At 43.7% G+C, this 21434-nt stretch overlaps 1 protein-coding gene across 9 annotated transcripts in view; it reads right to left on the bottom strand.

The window, feature by feature from the left end:
• The window catches only part of LOC120909986 (zinc finger protein 260-like), a 30922-nt gene extending 14618 nt beyond the window's left edge, over positions 1-16304 (bottom strand). Inside the window, exons 1-8 of one of the 9 annotated variants that reach the window (XM_040321801.1) lie at positions 16203-16299; positions 15829-15896; positions 15615-15713; positions 15335-15502; positions 14537-14683; positions 14273-14414; positions 11861-11911; positions 10245-11830 (exon numbers count right to left, since the gene is read on the bottom strand). In XM_040321801.1, the coding sequence (XP_040177735.1) occupies positions 10296-11830; positions 11861-11911; positions 14273-14414; positions 14537-14683; positions 15335-15502; positions 15615-15680 (2109 nt within the window). In that variant the 5' untranslated portion in view covers positions 15681-15713; positions 15829-15896; positions 16203-16299 and the 3' untranslated portion in view covers positions 10245-10295. Of the gene's footprint in view, positions 1-108; positions 412-2570; positions 2713-2830; positions 2978-4130; positions 4299-4411; positions 4571-5783; positions 5924-6165; positions 6285-10244; positions 11912-14272; positions 14415-14536; positions 14684-15334; positions 15503-15614; positions 15714-15828; positions 15897-16202 lie in introns of those variants that run through there. The other 8 variants (XM_040321796.1, XM_040321793.1, XM_040321794.1 and 5 more) reach the window with 8 other exon arrangements.
• Between the last annotated feature and the right edge of the window lie 5130 nt (positions 16305-21434).

The raw sequence follows: 21434 nt of genomic DNA, 5'->3' as shown, positions 1-21434 counted from the left end.
ATAAATATTTCTATATAAATGCATTTAAAAGAAAAAATTGGGGTGCATGGCTATCTCATCCCAATGACTCTTTGAAAGAATTCCTAGACACTGTAGATGAGAAGTAACCTGTATGAGATCCTTCATGGTTTAAAAAAGATCCCTCAGGATTAGATGAATCTGTTGATGGATCTGTTCTGTGAGATCCCAGATTTGTTTCAGTAATAATAGTATGTGGATCATCAGAAGATTCCTCAGGATTAGAGGGATCCATTGGACTTTCTGAAAGATAAGGTCTATGAAATATTTGTGTATTGGGGTCTTCTCCTGGAGAACGTTGTGTGGTGTGGTCTTCTCCTGGAGAAAGTTGTGTGGTGGCATTTTCTTCTTCTTTATATTCTGAAGATACGTTATTTGAGACACAATGTCCACCTGTTGAAAACCAATGCTTAAATGTTAGAAGAATTCAGAAAAGAGGTTACTTATTGTATAAATATTTCTCTATAAATAAATTTAAAAGAAAAAAATGAGGCACATGGCTATCTCATCCCGAAGATTCTACGTCCTTAACCGCTTGCCGACCACCGAACAAACATTTACATAGACAGAATGGCACGGACAGGCAAAAGGGCGTGTATGTGTGTATATATATATATATATACGTCCCCTTTAACCACTTAAGCCCCGGACCAATATGCTGGCTAAAGACCCAAGGGTTTTTTACAGTTCGGGACTGCGTCGCTTTAACAGACAATTGCGCGGTCGTGCGACGTGGCTCCCAAACAAAATTGGCGTCCTTTTTTCCCCACAAATAGAGCTTTCTTTTGGTGGTATTTGATCACCTCTGCGGTTTTTATTTTTTGCACTATAAACAAAAATAGAGCGACAATTTTAAAAAAAATTCAATATTTTTTACTGTAATAAATATCCCCCAAAAACATATATACATTTTTTTTTTCCTCAGTTTAGGCAGATACGTATTCTTCTACCTATTTTTGGTAAAAAAATCGCAATAATCGTTTATCGGTTGGTTTGCGCAAAATTTATAGCGTTTACAAAATAGGGGATAGTTTTTTTTGCATTTTTATTTTTTTTATTTTTTTTACTAGTAATGGCGGCGATCAGCGATTTTTTTTCGTGACTGCGACATTATGGCGGACACTTCGGACAATTTTGACACATTTTTGGGACCATTGTCATTTTCACAGCAAAAAATGCATTTAAATTGCATTCTTTATTGTGAAAATGACAGTTGCAGTTTGGGAGTTAAACACAGGGGGCGCTGTAACATTTGGGGATTACTTTGTGTGTGTTTACTAGTGTAGGGGGGTGTGGCTGTAGGACTGACACCATCGATCGAGTCTTCCCTATAAAAGGGATCACTCGATCGATGCGCCGCCACAGTGAAGCACGGGGAAGCCGTGTTTACACACGGCTTTCCCCGTTCTTCAGCTCCGGGGAGCGATCGCGACGGAGCGGCTATAAACAAATAGCCGCGCCGTCGTCCTGGATCGCTCTACCCGACCCCTGCATGTACGTCAAGCAGAGGACGTACAGGTACGTGCTTGTGCCTGTCCGTGCCATTCTGCTGACGTATATGTACATGAGGAGGTCGGGAAGTGGTTGCGCAAGCTCCGTGACCGTGCCCACGGGACCCGCGGACTCGATATCCTGCGATTGTGTCACGGAGCTGAAGAATGGGGAGATGTCAGTGTAAACACAACATCTCCCCGTTCTGCCTAGTGACATGTCACTGATCGTCTGTTCCCTGTCATCGGGAACAGCTACGTGTCAGGACAAGCCACACCAGTTCAGCACCCCCTACAGGTCAAGCCTTTCACTGCCAGTGTAATTTTTACAGTAATTAGTGCATTTTTATAGCACTGATCACTGTAAAAATGACAAGGGTCCCAAAATGGTGTCAAAAGTGTTCGCCATTATGTCGCAGTCACGATAAAAAACGCTGATAGCCGCCATTACTAGTAAAAAAAAAATATTAATAAAAATGCCATGAAACTATCCCCTATTTTGTAAATGCTATAACTTTTGCATGAACCAATCAATAAACGCCTATTGTGATTTTCTTTACCAAAAATATGTAGTAGAATACGTATTGACCTAAATTGTGGGAAAAAAAATGTTTTTTTATATATTTTTGGGGGATATTTATTATAGCAAAGTAATACACACAGTAATGCGAGGCTTTCTCCCTGGTGTGGAGTGTGGTGCTCGCCCCCTCCCTTTGACTACAGGAGACACACAGCTACTTTCTCTATCTGCAACTTAGAGAGCGTCCTGACTCTCCTGTAGTCCAAGGGAGGGGGCGAGCACGACACTCCACACAAGGGAGAAAGCCTCGCATTACTGTGTGGAGTTACAGACAGAAGAACAGGAAGTGAGGATTTCTCAGAAGAAAGAAGGACATTTAAAAGCAAAATGGAAGGATGAGGTAAGTGAAGGAGGACTGCACTAAGGTAAAGGAAGCTATTTAAGAAAAAATATTGTACCTTTACAACCCCTTTAAATATTTTATGCTCATCAAATAAAAAGGATAATATGAACTTTGTCTAACTTTACTGTTTATGACTTACTTGTGTCTATATGTAGAGAAGATTCCTCCTGTTTACTTTCCATAATCCTCTCCCCCTCCTCCATAGACTGCTGATCTCCACTCACCAACCTCTCTTCTTCTTCCTCTTTAATCTCGGCTTTGATGTCTTTTAGTTCTTCATTCTGAACCACAAAAACGATATAATTAAACTGTCAATAATAAAAGAATATACTGTATATGAGAATGTTATCTCATAATTTAGAATATAATATTTGAGTTCTATCTCACAGTCCCCTTTACCTGAATTTGGTGTGAGATGCTGGGAACTTCCTGTGCGAAATTCTGGGAATACAAAGGACTACACTTCTCCATAGAATACTGATCTCTACTAACAAGAATCTTTTCCTCCTCTTCAGTTTCAGCTTTGATGTCTTTCAGTTCTTCCCCCTGAATCCCGAAGATGGCAGTATAGATGTGTAAAAAAAGAACAAGATCTCCTCAGCTATATGACTTTGAGTTAAGGAGTTCCCCTTCATGTAGTATCCCCTCCCCCTTCTCTTTTTTCTCTTCTTTCTTTTTATCTTTTTCTCTTTCTCTCCCCCTCTTTTTCTCCCCTCTCTCGTTCCCTCCCTACACTGGGATTGTTCTTTCTTCTCCTTTCTCTTCTCTCTCTGTTAATGCTGGGAGGATGGGGTGGAGTTATGCCGTCCCTATCCACCCATACCGCCTACAACAGGGGTAACTTAGTGACAGGTATAGGACCGGTATACGTAGGTAACAGGCCACAACGGGTTATGAGTTATGCTGTGTAAAAGGATCCAGAGGCCCCTGATTATGAATATCCCAGTATCTCTCATCCTTGATACCTTATGCTACTTCCACCTTGGGAGATATATGATAGTTGAAAGCTTATGTGGGGCTATCGAAAATGCTGTATGACTCTAACCATATCTGTCTTGCTGGTTCCTAAATCTCAAGCATAGCAATATGTTGTAGCTCTCCTGGATTTCGCATGTAATATATAATGTCGACACTGTATTGTCTGTAACATTGTTCTCTTTCTACTTTCATTAAAATCTTTATGGAGAAAAAAAAAAAAAGAACAAGAGATTACATAGAATGTCACCTCTTACCTTAGAATGCATTCTTAGGTCTACATGCTCAGTCCCCACATACCTGATCATGGTGTACATAGTTATGACCTTCCTGTGTGGTATCCCGGGAATACAGAGGACGGGGACATCCCTCTGGTGGATTCCCATTACTGGATCCATCTGTAGGAAACACACACACTGACTGAATACATTGTTTCTATGTGTTTATCAGATGATGGGGGATCTAGGTGGAGCCTCCGTACTGCTCTCTCCTTTACAATAAAGTCTCCTCTTACCCGGTGATGTGAGGGGCGGCTGATTCTCCATCATGACGTCCTTGTAGAGATCCTTGTGTCCTTCTAAATACTCCCACTCCTCCATGGAGAAATAGACAGTGACATCCTGACACCTTATAGGAACCTGACACACACAATGATACAGTCACCATCCAGACACATCCCTTGTCTGTTACTGGATAATGTCCCAGAATTCCCGGCACCGCTCACCTCTCCTGTCAGCAGATCAATCATCTTGTTGGTCAGTTCCAGGATCTTTTTATCACTGCTTCTCTCAGAAGACATAAAGGAAAGTGGAGGCCCTGTGATGGTTATCTGGGCTTTGCTCTGAGCTCCCAAAATTTGGTCCTCACCAGACTTCTTGACCACAACAAATTCCTACAGAATAAGAGAAAGAAGAAGTAACCAAAATCCAGCCAAACAATGCCTGCTAAAAAAAACAGCACAATGATTAGGGGTGATGTCATGTGACCTCCCAAAATCCTCCTCACCTCTCCAGTCAGCAGGTAGAGGATCTCCAGGGTGATACCTATTATCTTATTTCTGTCATTCTCCATTTTAGCAAATGCTGATACAACAGAACATCACATCTGAAAAGACAGAAAATCGATGCATGTAGTCATTGCTCACCAGATGTTTTCTTCACTCTCCTGTGTACAGTTGTGGCCAAAAGTTTTTCACAAAGTTTGCTGCTAAACTGCTTTTAGATCTTTGTTTCAGTTGTTTCTGTGATGTAGTGAAATATAATTACACGCACTTCATACGTTTCAAAGGCTTTTATCGACAATTACATGAAATTTATGCAAAGAGTCAGTATTTGCAGTGTTGGCCCTTCTTTTTCAGGACCTCTGCAATTCGACTGGGCATGCTCTCAATCAACTTCTGGGCCAATTCTTGACTGATAGCAACCCATTCTTTCATAACCACTTCTTGGAGTTTGTCAGAATTAGTTGGTTTTTGTTTGTCCACCCGCCTCTTGAGGATTGACCACAAGTTCTCAATTTTAGTTTATTTAGTTTATTTTATGGCACGGTGCTCCATCGTGCTGGAAAATGCATTGTTCTTCACCAAACTGTTGTTGGATTGTTGGAAGAAGTTGCTGTTGGAGGGTGTTTTGGTACCATTCTTTATTCATGGCTGTGTTTTTGGGCGAAATTGTGAGTGAGCCCACTCCCTTGGATGAGAGGCAACCCCACACATGAATGGTCTCAGGATGCTTTACTGTTGGCATGACACAGGACTGATGGTAGCGCTCACCTTTTCTTCTCCGGACAAGCCTTTTTCCTGATGCCCCAAACAATCGGAAAGAGGCTTTATCGGAGAATATGACTTTGCCCCAGTCCTCAGCAATCCATTCACCATATTTTCTGCAGACGATCAATCTGTCCCTGATGTTTTTTTTGGAGAGATGTGGCTTCTTTGCTGCCCTTCTTGACACCAGGCCATCTTCCAAAAGTCTTCGCCTCACTGTGCGTGCAGATGCGCTCACACCTGCCTGCTGCCATTCCTGAGCAAGCTCTGCACTGGTGGCACTCTGATCCCGCAGCTGAATCCTCTTTAGGAGACGGTCCTGGCGCTTGCTGGACATTCTTGGGCACCCTGAAGCCTTCTTCACAAATGCAGCGGAATTTTTTTTTTATGGGATTAAGTTAAATTTCATGGCAAAGAGGAACTTTGCAATTAATTGCAATTCGTCTGATCACTCTTCATAACATTCTGGAGTATATGCAATTTCCCATCTCAAAAACTGAGGCAGCAGACTTTGTTAAAATTTGTATTTGTGTCATTCTCAAAACTTTTGGCCATGGCTGTAGAGAGAGAAATCAATAATAGTCATTACAGACTTCCCAGAATCCTCCTCACCTGTTCAATCAGCTCTGTGTTTTAAAACTAGGATAAGAGTGATGTCATGTGACCTCCCAGAATTCTCCTCACCTCTTCAGTCAGCTCTGTGTACCTGGTCTGTACTGGGATGAGCTTATGATTCGGTCCACACACTGAACCTTAACGAGAATTTATTCTGTCAGTGTCACAATTGGAAAATAGATCCCTCACTCTGGATTGACAGTTAGATAAATGGTTCTATATTTAGGATGTATCCAGTCTATAAACCAGAGGCTCTAGATGGACAGTTGGATAAATGGCTCTATATGTAGGATGAATCCGGTCTATAAACCAGAGGCTCTGGATGGACAGTTGGATAAAGGGCTCTATATTTATGGCAACTAAAATATCATAATATTACCTGATCTACCTCAAGATCCAGTAGTGTCTCCTCATAATCTCCTACCAAATCACCTTTCACCTGGAACTTCCTGTTGTAACCCTACATCACTTCCTGTCTGTACATTACATCACTTCCTTCTTTGCGCTCCACGCTTATAAGTAAGATGACCATCTTGTGGAGAATGTAAGTACTGCAGCCTATATTCGGTACCTCAAAACCCGGTGACTTGTTCTTAAAGCGGTAGTTCCCTCTCCAAAAATGTTTTACCCTTAGATTCATGCTCATTTTGTCTAGGGGAATCGGCTAGTTGTTTTAAAATCAACGCTGTACTTACCGTTGTAGAGAGTGATCTTCTCCGCCGCTTCCGGGTATGGGTCTTCGGGAGTGGGCGTTCCTTCTTGATTGACAGGCTTCCGCCGCTCGCATCCATCGCGTCACGAGTAGCCGAAAGAAGCCAAATATTGGCGCGGCTCTATACGGCGCCTGCGCACCGACGTTCGGCTACTTTCGGAAAATCATGACGCGATGGATGTGACCGTCGGAAGCCTGTCGGAAGACTGTCAATCAAGAAGGAACGCCCATACCCGAAGACCATACCCGGAAGCGGCGGAGAAGATCGCTCTCTACAACGGTAAGTACAGCGTCGATTTTAAAACAACTAGCCGATTCTCCTAGACAAATTGAGCATCAATCTAAGGGTAAAAAAATGTTTGGAGGGGGAACTACTGCTTTAAGGTTCCCCTAACGGGAAAGTTCCTTCAAGGACTGCGCAGGCGCAAACTTGCCGATGGAAATCTCCGAACCTCGCCCGGCATCCAGGCTCATTCTTTAACATCCCTGTGGATTGGAGGATGTTAAAAAAAGAGCCAGGAGGTCGAGCGAGCCCGCTCGGACGTGAGGCCGACTGGCCACTTTCCCCAAAATCCACGTCACCCTGGATGCCGTCCGAGGTTCGGAGATTTCCGTCGGCAAGTTTGCGCCTGCGCAGTCCTTAAAGGAACTTTTTCGTTAGCCGGAACCATATCGGCAGATCAGATTGCGCCTTCGCAGGAGCTTTCACGATAGCCGGGAAACCATATCGGCAGATCACAGTGCATTTATCGTTTTTGTCGCCTATTCTAATCCTGAAGTACATTTAATGAATATATTAAAATGTTTCATAGTTCTATATGAAAGAATCTAGCATAGTGATAGAACATTTTCCAGATATAAATGTGAGCTCTTTGTATTTCTATAGCCCGGTTCTTGAGTGAGCAAATAAGACAAAATGCACCAACGTTTATTGATATAATGTGTACGGTGGACCAATGTGGTTGAGTAGAAGCATTTGTGTAGAGGGAATAAATCCTGTCAAGGGACAACCCATACTAAGATGAGGTTGTAACGAACATGGTAAATCTTTCTCTGTATAAAAAGAGAGCATAGTGTCAAGTCTCCAGGTGGTCATCTGGTATCGTCAACGTATCTCAAATGGCAGATATTTTGTGATAGACAAATGTTTCTAGAAGCACAAACCAGCAAGGGTGAGGACCAGAAACACAGTGGCCATGTAAACTGAGTGCAGCAGACAAGAAATACATCCAGCTTTCTTACCTTCCAAACTGGAGGATGTCCAGCAATGCTCTGTGCTCCTTCCTCTTGTCAACCACAGGTATTACTAAGTACTCCTTACGCCCAATTGTATATCAGTATCTTACCCTGCTCCCACTAGCTACACCTTCCCAGCATTTAGCCCATTCAGGGCTCCCTCTACAGTTTCATTACATATGACAAGCCCTCCAAAATCTTCCTCGGCTACCTTTTCCTCTCCACTTCTCAGTGCTGTCACTATGTCTTCACCAGCAGCTCGATCTGGTCGGCACCCTGCAACCACTACAGCCTGTTTAAATGCCAGCTGTTGCAGTCCTGCCAGTGTCAATCATTCCTGTCAAGTCTGTGCCAGCTTCTCCTGTCCGGCCTGTCTCTGTGCCAGCTATCTCAGTTTGGCCCGTGGCAGTGTCAACTGTAGGTCAGTCTGCTCCTGACCCAGCTGCAGCTCTGACTCTTGCCATTTCATATATTGGACACTCAGTACCCCGGTCTTTCTCTATGGCATTACTACCTGCTCTTGTTTTTCTTAAAAGTTCTACCCATTTTTGAGACAGACTGACCCACTCAGTCAAGTGAGGTTCTCCACCACTGTTTAATAAAGTGCTAATAAACGCTGATGGGCTAATGCACATGCGCATAAGCATAGAAGACAAATAGCACATTTGCCAACACTTATGAGCACGCGTGTACGCGCTCACACATATGTATGCACATGTGCGTGCACGCTCACTGTTGACAAGTGGCTTATTTAAACCTGATTCCTGCACTGGTCCTGCGCTGTATGGTCTTCTGCCTCGTCCCGTGATCCAGTCTTGACGCGCATCCATAATGCTGTTACGGACCCGGCTGCCTCTCTGTCCTTGCTCTCAGATTATCCTTACCTGCCCATGTTTGATGTCTGCCTTTGCTACCATCCCCGGCCTGGACTACTGACCACACTTCTGCCTAGTGACTCTGTACCTCACTGCCTGATTGTTGCTGACCTCTTCCTGTTATCGACTCTGATTCCATGTACGTTCTGGTGTCTGCCATCACCTGAACGTGGCACAACAACAATGCATCACCCAGCTGTACCTCTTTCTGTCAGATACCAGTGCTCTCAATTTCTTGCTCACAGCGGCTAAACTATGGCACTTGTGCCTTTCCTTCACCCCTGCAGTCCCTGTTTCACTATCAAGGTAGTGCTCAAATGGGAACTGTGCAAAAGCCCACCCCCATCATCTCAGGAGCTGCATACAGATAAGTGACAGTGAGGTATTCACTCTCAACCTCACCCTGTGAAGAGATTTTCCAGCATGTGGGACAACAACCTGAGCACTTGAAAACTGAGATTGATCATTACTACGTAGGTGTCAGGGAAGGCTTGTCCATAGCACAGATGAAGTTTCCAGGAGCATATGCACTGTAGGTGTAGGCCGGTAGCTGGCCGAGCAGATGTGCATGGACATAGGCACATGCGCACGGCCAGGAGTGCACCTGTCACCAAGCCTGTTTGGTCTACAGCGTTCTGTGTGTTTGCTACCAACCAAGCTCCATTTCTGGTTGAAGGTACTGCTAGTGGTGGGTATTCCTGGTGGGTATTGCTGGTGGATGGTATGGCTGGTGGGCATTCTTGGTAGATGGTACTGCTGGTGGGTAACCCTGGTGGTTGGTACTGCTGGTGGGTATACCTGAGTAATGTTATTGCTGGTGGGCATCCCTGGTGAATGATACTGCTGGTGGATGGTACAGCTGGTGGGAATGCCTGGTGGATGGCATTGCTAGTGGGCATCCCTGATGGATGGTACGGCTGGTGGGCATCCTTGGTTATTGGTACTTCTGGTGGGTGGATGGTACTGCTGGTGGGTAACGCTGGTGGATGGTACTGCTGATGGGTATGCCTGGTGGGTACTGCTGACAGTGCTGGTGGATGGTACTGCTGGTGGGTATCCTTGGTAGGTACTGCTAGCACTGTTGGTGGGTATTCCTGGTGGCTGCCGTTCCCAGCCCATCAGTGTGACAGGAGCCGACGCGGGAGGAAGCATGCCACTGCAGAGCCAATGCTTCCTGTATAGCGCCAGCTCCTGTCACAGGCGGAGTACATTTGGTATCACTCCGCCTGTGACAGAAGCTGGCATTATACAGGAAGCATCGGGTCTTCTTCCTCTAGCACCAACTCCATACTTCAGACTGATGCTCGGGTATGGCAGGTCAGGAACCCACGATCTGGGCTTGCTGACCCGCCATCCCAGAGGAGGAGGTGGGCGGGCCACATCAGTGGTTGGGCACCCCTGAGCTAGGCCTTCTGTACCCCCCACCCCCTCCTGTCTCAATAATAAAACACCAATGGATGGTTCTCTATGAGTTGGTCTTATTCTAATCACCAATAATGATGCTCATTTGTAAAAAGGGATCTACAGGTAGAACAGAATATTATGTGAAAATCAGCCAATAACAACCAATAAGAAGTATGTTTAACCCAAACATTTTACACATCCTGAATAGAAGGAAGGACACACATGATGTTCTCTAGAGGTTATTTTTGCCACATTCTTTATTTGTTCGTATGTTCAAACATATCAACAAGTGTTAGAAATGTGAACTTTCTGGTGTCGATCAAGGGTACTTTTTTGAGTGAAAGATTTCCCGCACTCTGAACATGAATAAGGCCGCTCACCTGTGTGAACTCTCTGGTGATTAACAAGATCTCTTTTCAGAATGAAACATTTCCCGCACTCTGAACATGAATAAGGATGCTCGGCTATGTGACTTCTCTGGTGTATAAGAAGATTTTCTGTCTGATGGAACAATTTCCCACATTCTAAACATGAATAAGGACGCTCTGTGTGAACTTTCTGGTGTCGAAGGAGGCTTCCTCTGTCCTTGAAACATTTCCAGCACTCTGAACATGAGAAAGGACGCTCACCCGTGTGAATTTTTTGGTGTTGATGAAAGTGTTCTTTCCGAGCGAAACATTTCCCGCACTCTAAACATGAAAAAGGACGCTCAACTGCGTGAGCCCTCTGGTGTTGAAGAAGAAATACTTTATGACGGAAAGATTTCTCACACTCTGGACGTGAATAAAGGCTCGCACTCTCGTGAGTTCTCTGGTGCTTAACAAGTTGTACTTTCTGAATAAAACGTTTCCCACACTCTGAACATGAATAAGGACGCTCACCCCTGTGAATTTTCTGGTGTCTAAAAAGATTCCCTCGGTCTCCAAAACATTTACCGCACTCTGAACATAAGAAAGGACGCTCGCCTGTGTGAATTCTCTGATGTCTATCAAGCTCCTCCTTTTGAATGAATGATTTTCCGCACTCTGAACATGAAAATGGACGCTCGCTCGAGTGAATTCTCTGGTGTTTAAGAAGGTTCCCTCGGTCTCTAAAACATTTACCGCACTCTAAACATAAGAAAGGGCGCTCGCCTGTGTGAATTCTCTGATGTCTATCAAGCTCCCTTTTCTGAATGAATGATTTCCCGCACTCTGAACATGAAAAGGGACGCTCGCCTGTGTGAATTCTCTGGTGTTTAAGAAGGTTCCCTCGGTCTCTAAAACATTTACCGCACTCTGAACATAAGAAAGGACGCTCGCCTGTGTGAATTCTCTGGTGATTAATAAGGTGTGCTTTCTGATTGAAACATTTCCCGCACTCTGAACATGAGAAAGGACGCTCGCCTGTGTGAATTCTCTGGTGATCAACAAAACTTCTTTTTTGACTGAAACGTTTCCCGCACTCTGGACATGAGAAAGGACGCTTACGCTTGCAACTTTTCTGATGTTTAGAAGGCTTTCTGGTTTCTTTGAAGGAATTCCCACATGCTGTAGATGACAAGGAATCGGTATGAGATCCTTCATGGCTTATAGATGATCCTTTAGGATTAGATGGATCTGTACTGTGAGATCTCAGATTTGTTTCAGTAATAATAGTATGTGGATCACCAGAAGATTCCTCAGGATTAGAGGGATCCATTGGTCTTTCTGAAAGATAAGGTCTATGAAATATTTGTGTATTGGGATCTTCTCCTGGAGAACGTTGTGTGGTGGGATTTCCTCCTGGAGAACGTTGTGTGGTGGGGTCTTCTCCTGGAGAACGTTGTGTGGTGGGATTTTCTCCTGCAGAACGTTGTGTGGTGGGATTTTCTTCTTCCTTATATTCTGAAGATACGTTTTTCGAGACACAATGTCCACCTGTTGGAAACCAATGCTTAAATGTTAGAAGCATTCAGAAAAGAGGTTACTTATTGTATAAATATTTCTCTATAAAAACATTTAAAAGAAAAAATGGGGCACATGGCTATCTCACCCCGAAGATTCTACGACCTTAAAAAACGTAAGTAAACCATAATAATGATATTGTAAAGCTGTATGTAGGAGATTCACTACTGAATACTCGGTCTGATTTAGTAGCTCACATGTCGTTCCTTTATTGTACCTTTTTATTTTTATAAAATTTTAGTTTTATTTTGTAATTGTCAACTTTTCACCTCAAGTGCCTCTTTACAGTAGGAAATTTGCTGTCCCCTCCCAGTCACTCCCTTTTGTTTCACCAGCCCCCTCCCTCTTATGCCGCGTACACACGATATGAAATTCCAAAAGCAAAACCGTGGATTTTTTCCCGACGGATGTTGGCTCAAACTTGTCTTGCAGACACGCGGCCGCACAAATGTGGTCGGAAATTCCGAACGCCAAGAACGCGTTGACGTAAAAGACGTACGACGGCACTATTCAAGGGAAGCTCAATACCAGTCGTGTTAGTAGAAGTTTGGTGAGAGACGATTCGTGCTTTTCAGTCTTCGTGCTTTTCAGTCCGTTACGGCGTGACGAATGTGCCATCTCCATTACGAACACCTAGTTTTACCAGACCGAGTGCTTTTGTCTCACACTTGATTCAGAGCATGCATGTAATTTTGTGCGTCGGAAATTGTCCACACAAGATCAGAATTCACGAGAACGTATTGTGTTGTCGGAAAATTTGAGAACCAGCTCTCCCAATTTTTGTTGTCTGAAATTCCGACAGCAAATGTCCGATGGAGCCTACACACGGTCCGACAAAATTCTGACCGTGTGTACGCGGCATTAGGTTGTAAGCTCACAGGAGCAGGGCCCTCCTAACCCTCTTGTATTGAATTGAATTGTTGCTGTATTGTCTCCCTTTATATTGTAAAGCGCTGAGCAAACTGTTGGCGCCATATAAATCCTGTATAATAATATACAGTATGTTGGTCTAACACTCTACAGTATCTCAGAGCTCTGGTATGGAATTGGGAATGACAACGTAAAATATGAATACAAACCAATGAAAGCAGGGGTGCTCAACCTTTTGAAGTTCAAGGGCCACTTACGTGATTTGGTAACCGGTCACAGGCCACATAGAAATAAAATGGTTCCAAATTTTGGAACTTTTTATTTTAAATAGCTTAACTACTTGCCGACCTGCCGCCGTCATTCTACGGCAGCAGGTTGGCTCTCCTGCGCGAGAGCCCGTAGCTCTACGTCGGCTCTCTCGCAGGCCACTAGGGGCGCGCACGCGTCTCCCGCTCGCCCCTGACTACCGTGCGCGTGCCCCGCGGGTGCGATAGCCGCTGGGCACACGCGATCGCTCGTTACAGAGCGGGGACCGGGAGCTCCCGGTCCTGTCAGGGGGGGAAATGCTAATCCTCTGTTCATACAATGTATAAACAGAAGATCAGTGATTTCCCCTAGTGAGGCCACTCCCCGCACAGTAAGAACACACCCAGGGACATACTTAACCCATTCCCTGCCCCCTAGTGTTAACCCCTTCACTGCCAGTGGCATTTTTATAGTAATCCAATGCATTTTTATAGCACTGATCGCTATAAAAATGCCAAAAATCGCTGATCGCCGCCATTACTAGTAAAAAAAAATATATTAATAAAAATGCCATAAAAATACCCCCTATTTTGTAAACGCTATAACTTTTTCACAAACCAATCAATAAACGCTTATTGCGATTTTTTATGAAAAATATGTAGAAGAATACGTATCGGCCTAAACTGAGGGAAAACATGTTTTTTTATATATTTTTGGGGGATATTTATTACAGCAAAAATTTCAAAATTGTCACTCTATTTTTGTTTATAGCGCAAAAACTAAAAACCGCAGAGGTGATCAAATACCACCAAAAGAAAGCTCTATTTGTGGGAAAAAAAGGATGCCAATTTTGTTTGGGAGCCACGTCGCACGACCGAGCAATTGTCAGTTAAAGCAACGCAGTGCCAAATCGCAAAAAGTACTCTGGTCTTTGACCAGCAATATGGTCCGGGGGTTAAGTGGTTAATGACAATTTTCCTCCTACAGCCGCTGAATGGCTGGCGGGATGGAGAGGAGGAGAAGCCGGATTACAGCAGTTGCAGGAGAAAAAAATTGAGAGAATCAGTTCATGAATATGCCACCCCCCTGCCGAAGTGTAAAACAGAATGTGACAGGGAAGCCACATGGGCCCCGCTATGTCCACGTTGTAATTATTTTATGCTCATCAAATAAAAATGATAATATGAACTTATTATAACTTTACTGTTTATTACTTACTTGTGTCTATTTGTAGAGAAGATTCCTCCTGTTTACTTTCCATAATCATCTCCCCCTCCTCCATAGACTGCTGATCTCCACTCACCAACCTCTCTTCTTCTTCCTCTTTAATCTCAACTTTGATGTCTTTTAGTTCTTCATTCTGAACCACAAAAATGATAAAATTGATAAAACTGTCAATAATAAAAGAATATACTGTATATGAGAATGTTATCTCATAATTTAGAATATAATATTTGAGTTCTATCTCACAGTCCCCTTTACCTGGATTTGGTGTGAGATGCTGGGAACTTCCTGTGTGAAATTCTGGGAATACAAAGGACTACACTTCTCCATAGAATACTGATCTCTACCAACAAGAATCTTTTCTTCCACTTCAGTTTCAGCTTTGATGTCTTTCAGTTCTTCCCCCTGAATCCCGAAGATTGCAATATAGATATGTAAAAAAAAAAGAGATTACATAGAAGAATGTCACCTCTTACCTTAGAATGCATTCTTAAAATGGTTGTAAACCCTCTGGGGGAAGTTACACCTACAGGTAAGCCTAGATTAAGGCTTACCTTTAGGTGCTTGCAATATTTGCAATTTCCCCGAGCGATGCCTTCTTCTGCCTTGAAAGGGCACGCTGTGCCATTAAAAGCTGGTCATGGTGTTAAAGGCGGCTCCCGCGCGCATGTGCGGGAGTGACGTAACGCGACTCCGACCAGTCACAGACCCGGAGTTCGCTGCCCCCGTAAAAAGAGGGGTGAAGATGGCTGCTTGCTGCCATGGAGAAAGACGGCGACATTGCGGGCTTCTACTGCAGGTAAGTGTCACATAATGGGCTACTATGCGATGCATAGTAGTCCATTATGCTTTACCTTTGCAGGGAGACATAGAGGAAGTAAACCCCATCAAGGAGATCCTTGTGTCCTTCTAAATACTCCCACTCCTCCATGGAGAAATAGACAGTGACATCCTGACACCTTATAGGAACCTGACACACACAATGATACAGTCACCATCCAGACACACCCCTTGTCTGTTACTGGATCATGTCCCAGAATTCCCGGCACCGCTCACCTCTCCTGTCAGCAGATCAATGATCTTGTTGGTCAGTTCCAGGATCTTTTTATCACTGCTTCTCTCAGAAGACATAAAGGAAAGTGGAGGCCCTGTGATGGTGATCTGGGATTTGCTCTGAGCTCCCAAAATTTGGTCCTCACCAGACTTCTTGACCACAACAAATTCCTACGGAATAAGAGAAAGAAGAAGTAACCAAAATTCAGCCAAACAATGCCTGCTAAAAAAACAGCACAATGATTAGGGGTGATGTCATGTGACCTCCCAAAATCCTCCTCACCTCTCCGGTCAGCAGGTAGAGGATCTCCAGGGTGATACCTATTATCTTATTTCTGTCCTTCTCCATCTTAGCAAATGCTGATACAACAGAACATCACATCTGAAAAGACAGAAAATCGATGCATGTAGTCATTGCTCACCAGATGTTTTCTTTACTCTCTTGTGTAGAGAGAAAGCAATAATAGTCATTACAGACTTCCCAGAATCCTCCTCACCTGTTCAGTCAGCTCTGTGTACCTGGTCTGTACTGGGATGAGCTTATGATTCGGTCCGCACACTGAACCTTAACGAGAATTTATTCTGTCAGTGTCACAATTGGGAAATAGATCCCTCACTCTGGAGGGAAAGTTGGATAAATGGCTCTATATTTAGGATCTATCTGGTCTATAAACCAGAGGCTCTGGATGGACAGTTGGATAAAATGCTCTATATTTAGGATGTGTCCGATCTATAAACCAGAGGCTCTGGATGGACAGTTGGATAAAATGCTCTATATTTAGGATGTGTCCGATCTATAAACCAGAGGCTCTGGATGGACAGTTGAATAAAGGGCTCTATATTTATGCCAATTAAAATATCATAATATTACCTGAAGATCCAGTAGTGTCTCCTCATAATTTCCTGCTAAATCACCTTTCACCTGGAACTTCCTGTCCTAACTCTACATCACTTCCTGTCTGTACTTTACATCACTTCCTTCCTTGCGCTCCACGCTTATAAGTGAGATCTCCATCTTGTGGAGAATGTAAGTACTGCAGCCTATATTCTGTACCTCAAAACCAGGCATCACCGTGCATTTATCGATTTGTAATAAATATATTAAAATGTTTCATAGTTCTATATGAAAGAAGCTAGCATAGCGATAGCTATAAATGTGAGCTCTCTGTAGTTCTATATCCTGGTTCTTGAGTGAGCAAACATGCACTAACGTTTATTGATATAATGTGTATGGTGGACCAATGTGGTTGACAATAGAAGCATTTGTGTAGAGGAATAAAACCCGTCAAGGGACAACGATTCTAAGATGAGGTTGTAACGAACATGGTAAATCTTTCTCCATATAAAAAAAGAGCAGAAGTGTCAAGTCTCCAGGTGGTCATCTGGTATCGTCAATGTATCTCAAATGGCAGATATTTTGCGGTAGACAGATGTTTCTAGATGTGATGTCCAGGCTCTTCTATGGAAGCACAAACCAGCAAGGTTGAGGATCAGAAACACAGTGATCAGCCATGGAAACTGAGTGCAGCAGACAAGAAATACAACCAGCTGTCTTACCCATATAAAAGTCTATATAAAAGTCCATATGAAGTTCATAAAAGTGCAGGAATGCTGTAAACACTAGACATGTGCACAACAAAAATCTTCGTTTTTTTGTTCCGTTTCGTCTCGTTCCCTAGGTTCGTAAAGATTCGTAATTTCGTAAGACTCAAGTTTTCCTATCCGGACCCGTTCGTATTTTCGTAACAGTTTTATTTTCGTTTATACTGAATGATTTAGTAATTCTGTCTAATTTATTTTCGTTGATTCGAAATTCCTAATTTTGTTAGATAATAATTTTCGTTTAATGGATTCGTAATTTTGTACTTTCGTAAATACATAGCAACACGCGGCTAATCCATATTAAGATAGACTTTCTCTTTAGCCCCGTACACACGGTCGGACTTTTTGCCAAGAAATGTAAAAATGAGCGTTTTCCAAAAAATCAGACCGTGTGTACGCTCTATCGGACAAATTTTTTTGGTTTCAAAAGTTTGTTTGAAGTCCGATCGTGTGTACGAGGCTTTACACTGTACAATGTGACTCGGCACAAAAGAGATAAGCTGATTGGCTAAGATATTAAGTAATCACTTACTAACTACACTGCCCAGTGCCCATTCGAAAGAACGATACAAGTACACAAATTTACGAAAAGACAAAGGAACGGATTTACAAAACACACAAATGAAAATACAAACATACGAATGAAAATACGAACAGACAAAGGATTTAAAATACGGAATGCAAATAGTTCGTTATAGATGTCATTTTCGTTCTTTTTCTTTTTCGGTCTTTCGTATTTTAGTAAGATTGTCCAATCATACGTTCGTATTTTCGCTTGTTCGTTATTTTGCTCATTCGTAATTCCGTTATTTTCGTATTTTGTTTTTTTCAGCTTTTCGGATGTTCGAATTGATACGAATGTACGAAAACTAACAAATTCATACGAAAATCCATTCGTTATGAACGGGAACGCAATTCCACCAGAAATTTATGTGATTCACTGCTTGTGAGACATCTCCCCCTCAAGGAAGAAAATTTACCAGGATATTATACCATTCGTTCTCATAACTGACATGAAATGCTTGTAAACATTCATAAATCCTTGGGATAAAACACATCACCGGCTCATAAATCACCATAACACATAAAGGAGAAAAAGAAACAACGATGTAGTAAAATCAACAGCCACTTTAATAAAAATACCACTAGCAAAAATAAAGTATTTAAAATCTCATCTCACGGAGGAAGGCTCCATTCACACCTTGGCGTACCTAATCGCGGCGTTTTGTCCCACGAATTGCGGCGACAAATTGCAGCGTTTTGTACCGCGATTTGCGGCGACAAAACGCCGCGATTGTGAATGCAGCTTACCCCCAGGTCCACATCCCCTATGCCGAACGCCGAAAGCCGCCTGAAAAAAAGGTCCAGGACTTGTTTTCAGGCGGCAGGCGTTCGGCGTGGAGATGTGAACCATCTCCATAGAGGGCAATGTAAAATCATCCCTCCAGCGTCTTAGGGGCTGCTGCGGCGTCGCGCTTCAGGCGTATATAAGCCTAGGTGTGAACAGAGCCTAAGAGCCGACAGACAGGAGTGAACAGCGCTAGCCTCAATCCCTCACCACATCCGAAACTCACAGCCACCTCCGGTGTGTCACTTCCGGTTCCGGCTCTGTCATCACTTTTGGCTGCCGCATATGTTATTAACTATTCCACTTCACCTACCTCGTGATCAGGCTATAGATCTCTGAAGCGTGGGTTCAGAACTGGTTGCTATGGGATACCGACTGCAAGCGAGGGAGCCAGAACATCGCCCACTCACTACCAGAGGACCCATCACCTTACCAGGTACCACGCCTAATGACCAGTTGCTTTGTGTCTTGAACTTGCGCTTGCCCTTAGCAGTGGCTTTACTCTTTGTCTCCTTGCGACTGACCTGCTTCATACCCCGTATTTGCTTTACTGACTCAAAGTTGTGTAGTGTACCCGCCATAGAACAATCATCCACCCCTCTGTCATTGGACACTCATGCACCCCTTTAGTGACTTTAGACCAGGATCAACTTAAATTTTACTGAAAGTTCTGTACCATAATGGTCTAAGTGCAAACACAAATCAATGCATCCCTACCTCTAGAGCGTGCAAAGGTGAGTCTGTTACTTGGTACAAGTCAATGCTGTGGCAGGAGAGCCCCATGGAGCTCCTGGGTGGCTGTTGGCTGAGTTACATCTTATTCTGTGAGCCTCTTGCTCCTGTTCCCAGATAGCTGGAAATAGAACAGATCCATTTGTGTAAAACAGCTGGAAATTACATCTTTATGACATGTCTTTCTCTTCTTCCCATGCAGACTCCCCATGAGCAGAGCCCTCCTCCCTTTTATAACAGCATAGGCAAAAAGGCAGAGCCCAGAAAGAGCGGAAACTGCAGAACTAGCATTAACCCTTCCCTAACCTGGGCAGACTAGCTAGTTTACTATCATGGTACATTCCCTTTGTAGGCAGCTGCCTACAAACCGAATGGAGGGGTGATGTAATGGTGGTTTATTGATTTGTGAATATTTACAAGCATTTTATGCTAGTCATGGTAATGAATGGCGTAATGTTCTGGTGAGTTTTCTTCCGGGAGGGGCAGGTGTCTTACTTTCACAAGTGGTGATTCATGGAAATTTATGGTGGATGTTTTTCCAGCATTTCTGCACTTTTATCTACACGTTCTTTTCATAGTGGTGTTATAGTATCGTGTGTCATGGTGCTACTTTGAAGTTAAAGGCCCGGATTCACATACATCGGCGCATATTTATGCCGCCGTAGCGTATCTCTTTTACGCTACGCCGGCGCAGTGCACAGAGGCAAGCACTGGCTCACCAAGCACTAGCTCCCACTCGCTCTTAAAGATACGCTGGGTTTCCTCGGCGTAAGCCAGCGTAGGTGGAAGTGGGCGTGAGCCATGCTAATGAGGCGTGACCCCATGCAAATGATGGGCCAAGCACCATAGAAGTACTTAAAATGAACGGCGCATGCGCCGTCCCGTGGCCGCATCCCAGTGCGCATGCTCAGAATCACGTTGAAACAACTGCCTAAGATACGTCGAATCACTGCCTACGACGTGAACGTAACCTACGCCTAGTCATATTCACGTACAATGTAAACGACAAAAGACACGACGGCTTGTGTTCCCTGGTCCATACCTTTGCATGAGTTGCGCCTCCTATATGGGGAATAACTTTACGCCGGATGTACGACTTACGCAAACCGCGTATATTATGTGCATAGAAAATCAATGGGAGCGGCAAATGCGCCCAGCGTAAATATGCGCCCACGATACGATAGCGTAGGCAAGTTACGTCGGTCGTAGGAAGCCTATTTTTAGGCGTATGTCAGATTGTGGGCACGGCGCACAGATACGACGGCGCATAGTTACACTTACGCGGTGTATCTCGAGATACGTCGGCGTAAGTGCTTTGTGAATCCGGGCCAAAGTGGTTGTGGATTTACACTCTTACCTTAACCACTTCAGCCCCAAAACGATTTACCCCTTGAAAGTGGAAGTAAACTTTCCTATCGTTTTCAGCCATGAAAGCTGCCATCTTGGCCTCTGTTTATTCTTCAACTGCCATGATGCTGCACACATGATCAGTTTTGACACCAGCCATTGGATGGTTTGACAGTTTGGTTGAGAGCACAACCAATGAGAGAGTTACATTTTTGGCATGTTCCGGGAATGTAACTGTTTTTTTAAACTGGGTGTACCCCCTTCCTGACCAGGCCATTTTTTGCGATACGGCACTGTATCACTTTAACTGACAATTGCGCGGTCCTGAGGTTGCGCTGTACCCAAACAAAATTGATGTCCTTTTTTCCCCCCACAAATAGTGATTTATTTTGATGGTATTTGATCGCCTCTGCAGTCTTTTTTTTTTTTTTCCGTTAAAAAACTAAAATAGAGCGACAATTAAAAAAAACAATATTTTTTACTTTTTGCTATAACAAATATTCACAAAAATGTTTTAAAAAAATAAATGTCTTCCTCAGTTTAGGCCGATACGTATTCTTCTACATATTGGTAAAAAAAAAAATCACAATAAGCGTATATTGATTGGTTTGCACAAAAGTTATAGGCCCGGATTCTCAAAGGAGTTACGCCGGCGTATCTCCAGATACGCCGTCATAACTCTGAGTGCGGTCCGTCGCAACTCGGCGCCTGATTCATAGAATCAGATACGCCTCACAGTTGCCTAGATACGAGCGGCATATTTACGCTGGCCGCTAGGTGGCACTTCCGTACATTTCCGCGTCGAATATGCTAATTAACTAGATACGCCGATTCACGAACGTACGCGCGCCCGGCGTATGAAGATACGTCGTTTAAGTAAGACATACGCCGGCATAAAGTTACCCCCCATAAAGCAGGGGTAAGTCATGTTAGGTATGGATGTCGGAAACGTACGAACAGCGTCGTATTTTAAGTCGTTTGAGTAAGTCGTCCGTGAATGGGGCTGGGCGTAAGTTACGTTCACGTCGACTAGGCATTGAGCGGGCGTAATTTAATTTGAAAATTCGACGTGAT

The sequence above is a fragment of the Rana temporaria genome, chromosome 8 (assembly GCF_905171775.1).
Source record: "Rana temporaria chromosome 8, aRanTem1.1, whole genome shotgun sequence".
NCBI classification, from domain to species: domain Eukaryota; kingdom Metazoa; phylum Chordata; class Amphibia; order Anura; family Ranidae; genus Rana; species Rana temporaria.
This window is presented reverse-complemented; position numbering and strand designations above follow the sequence as displayed.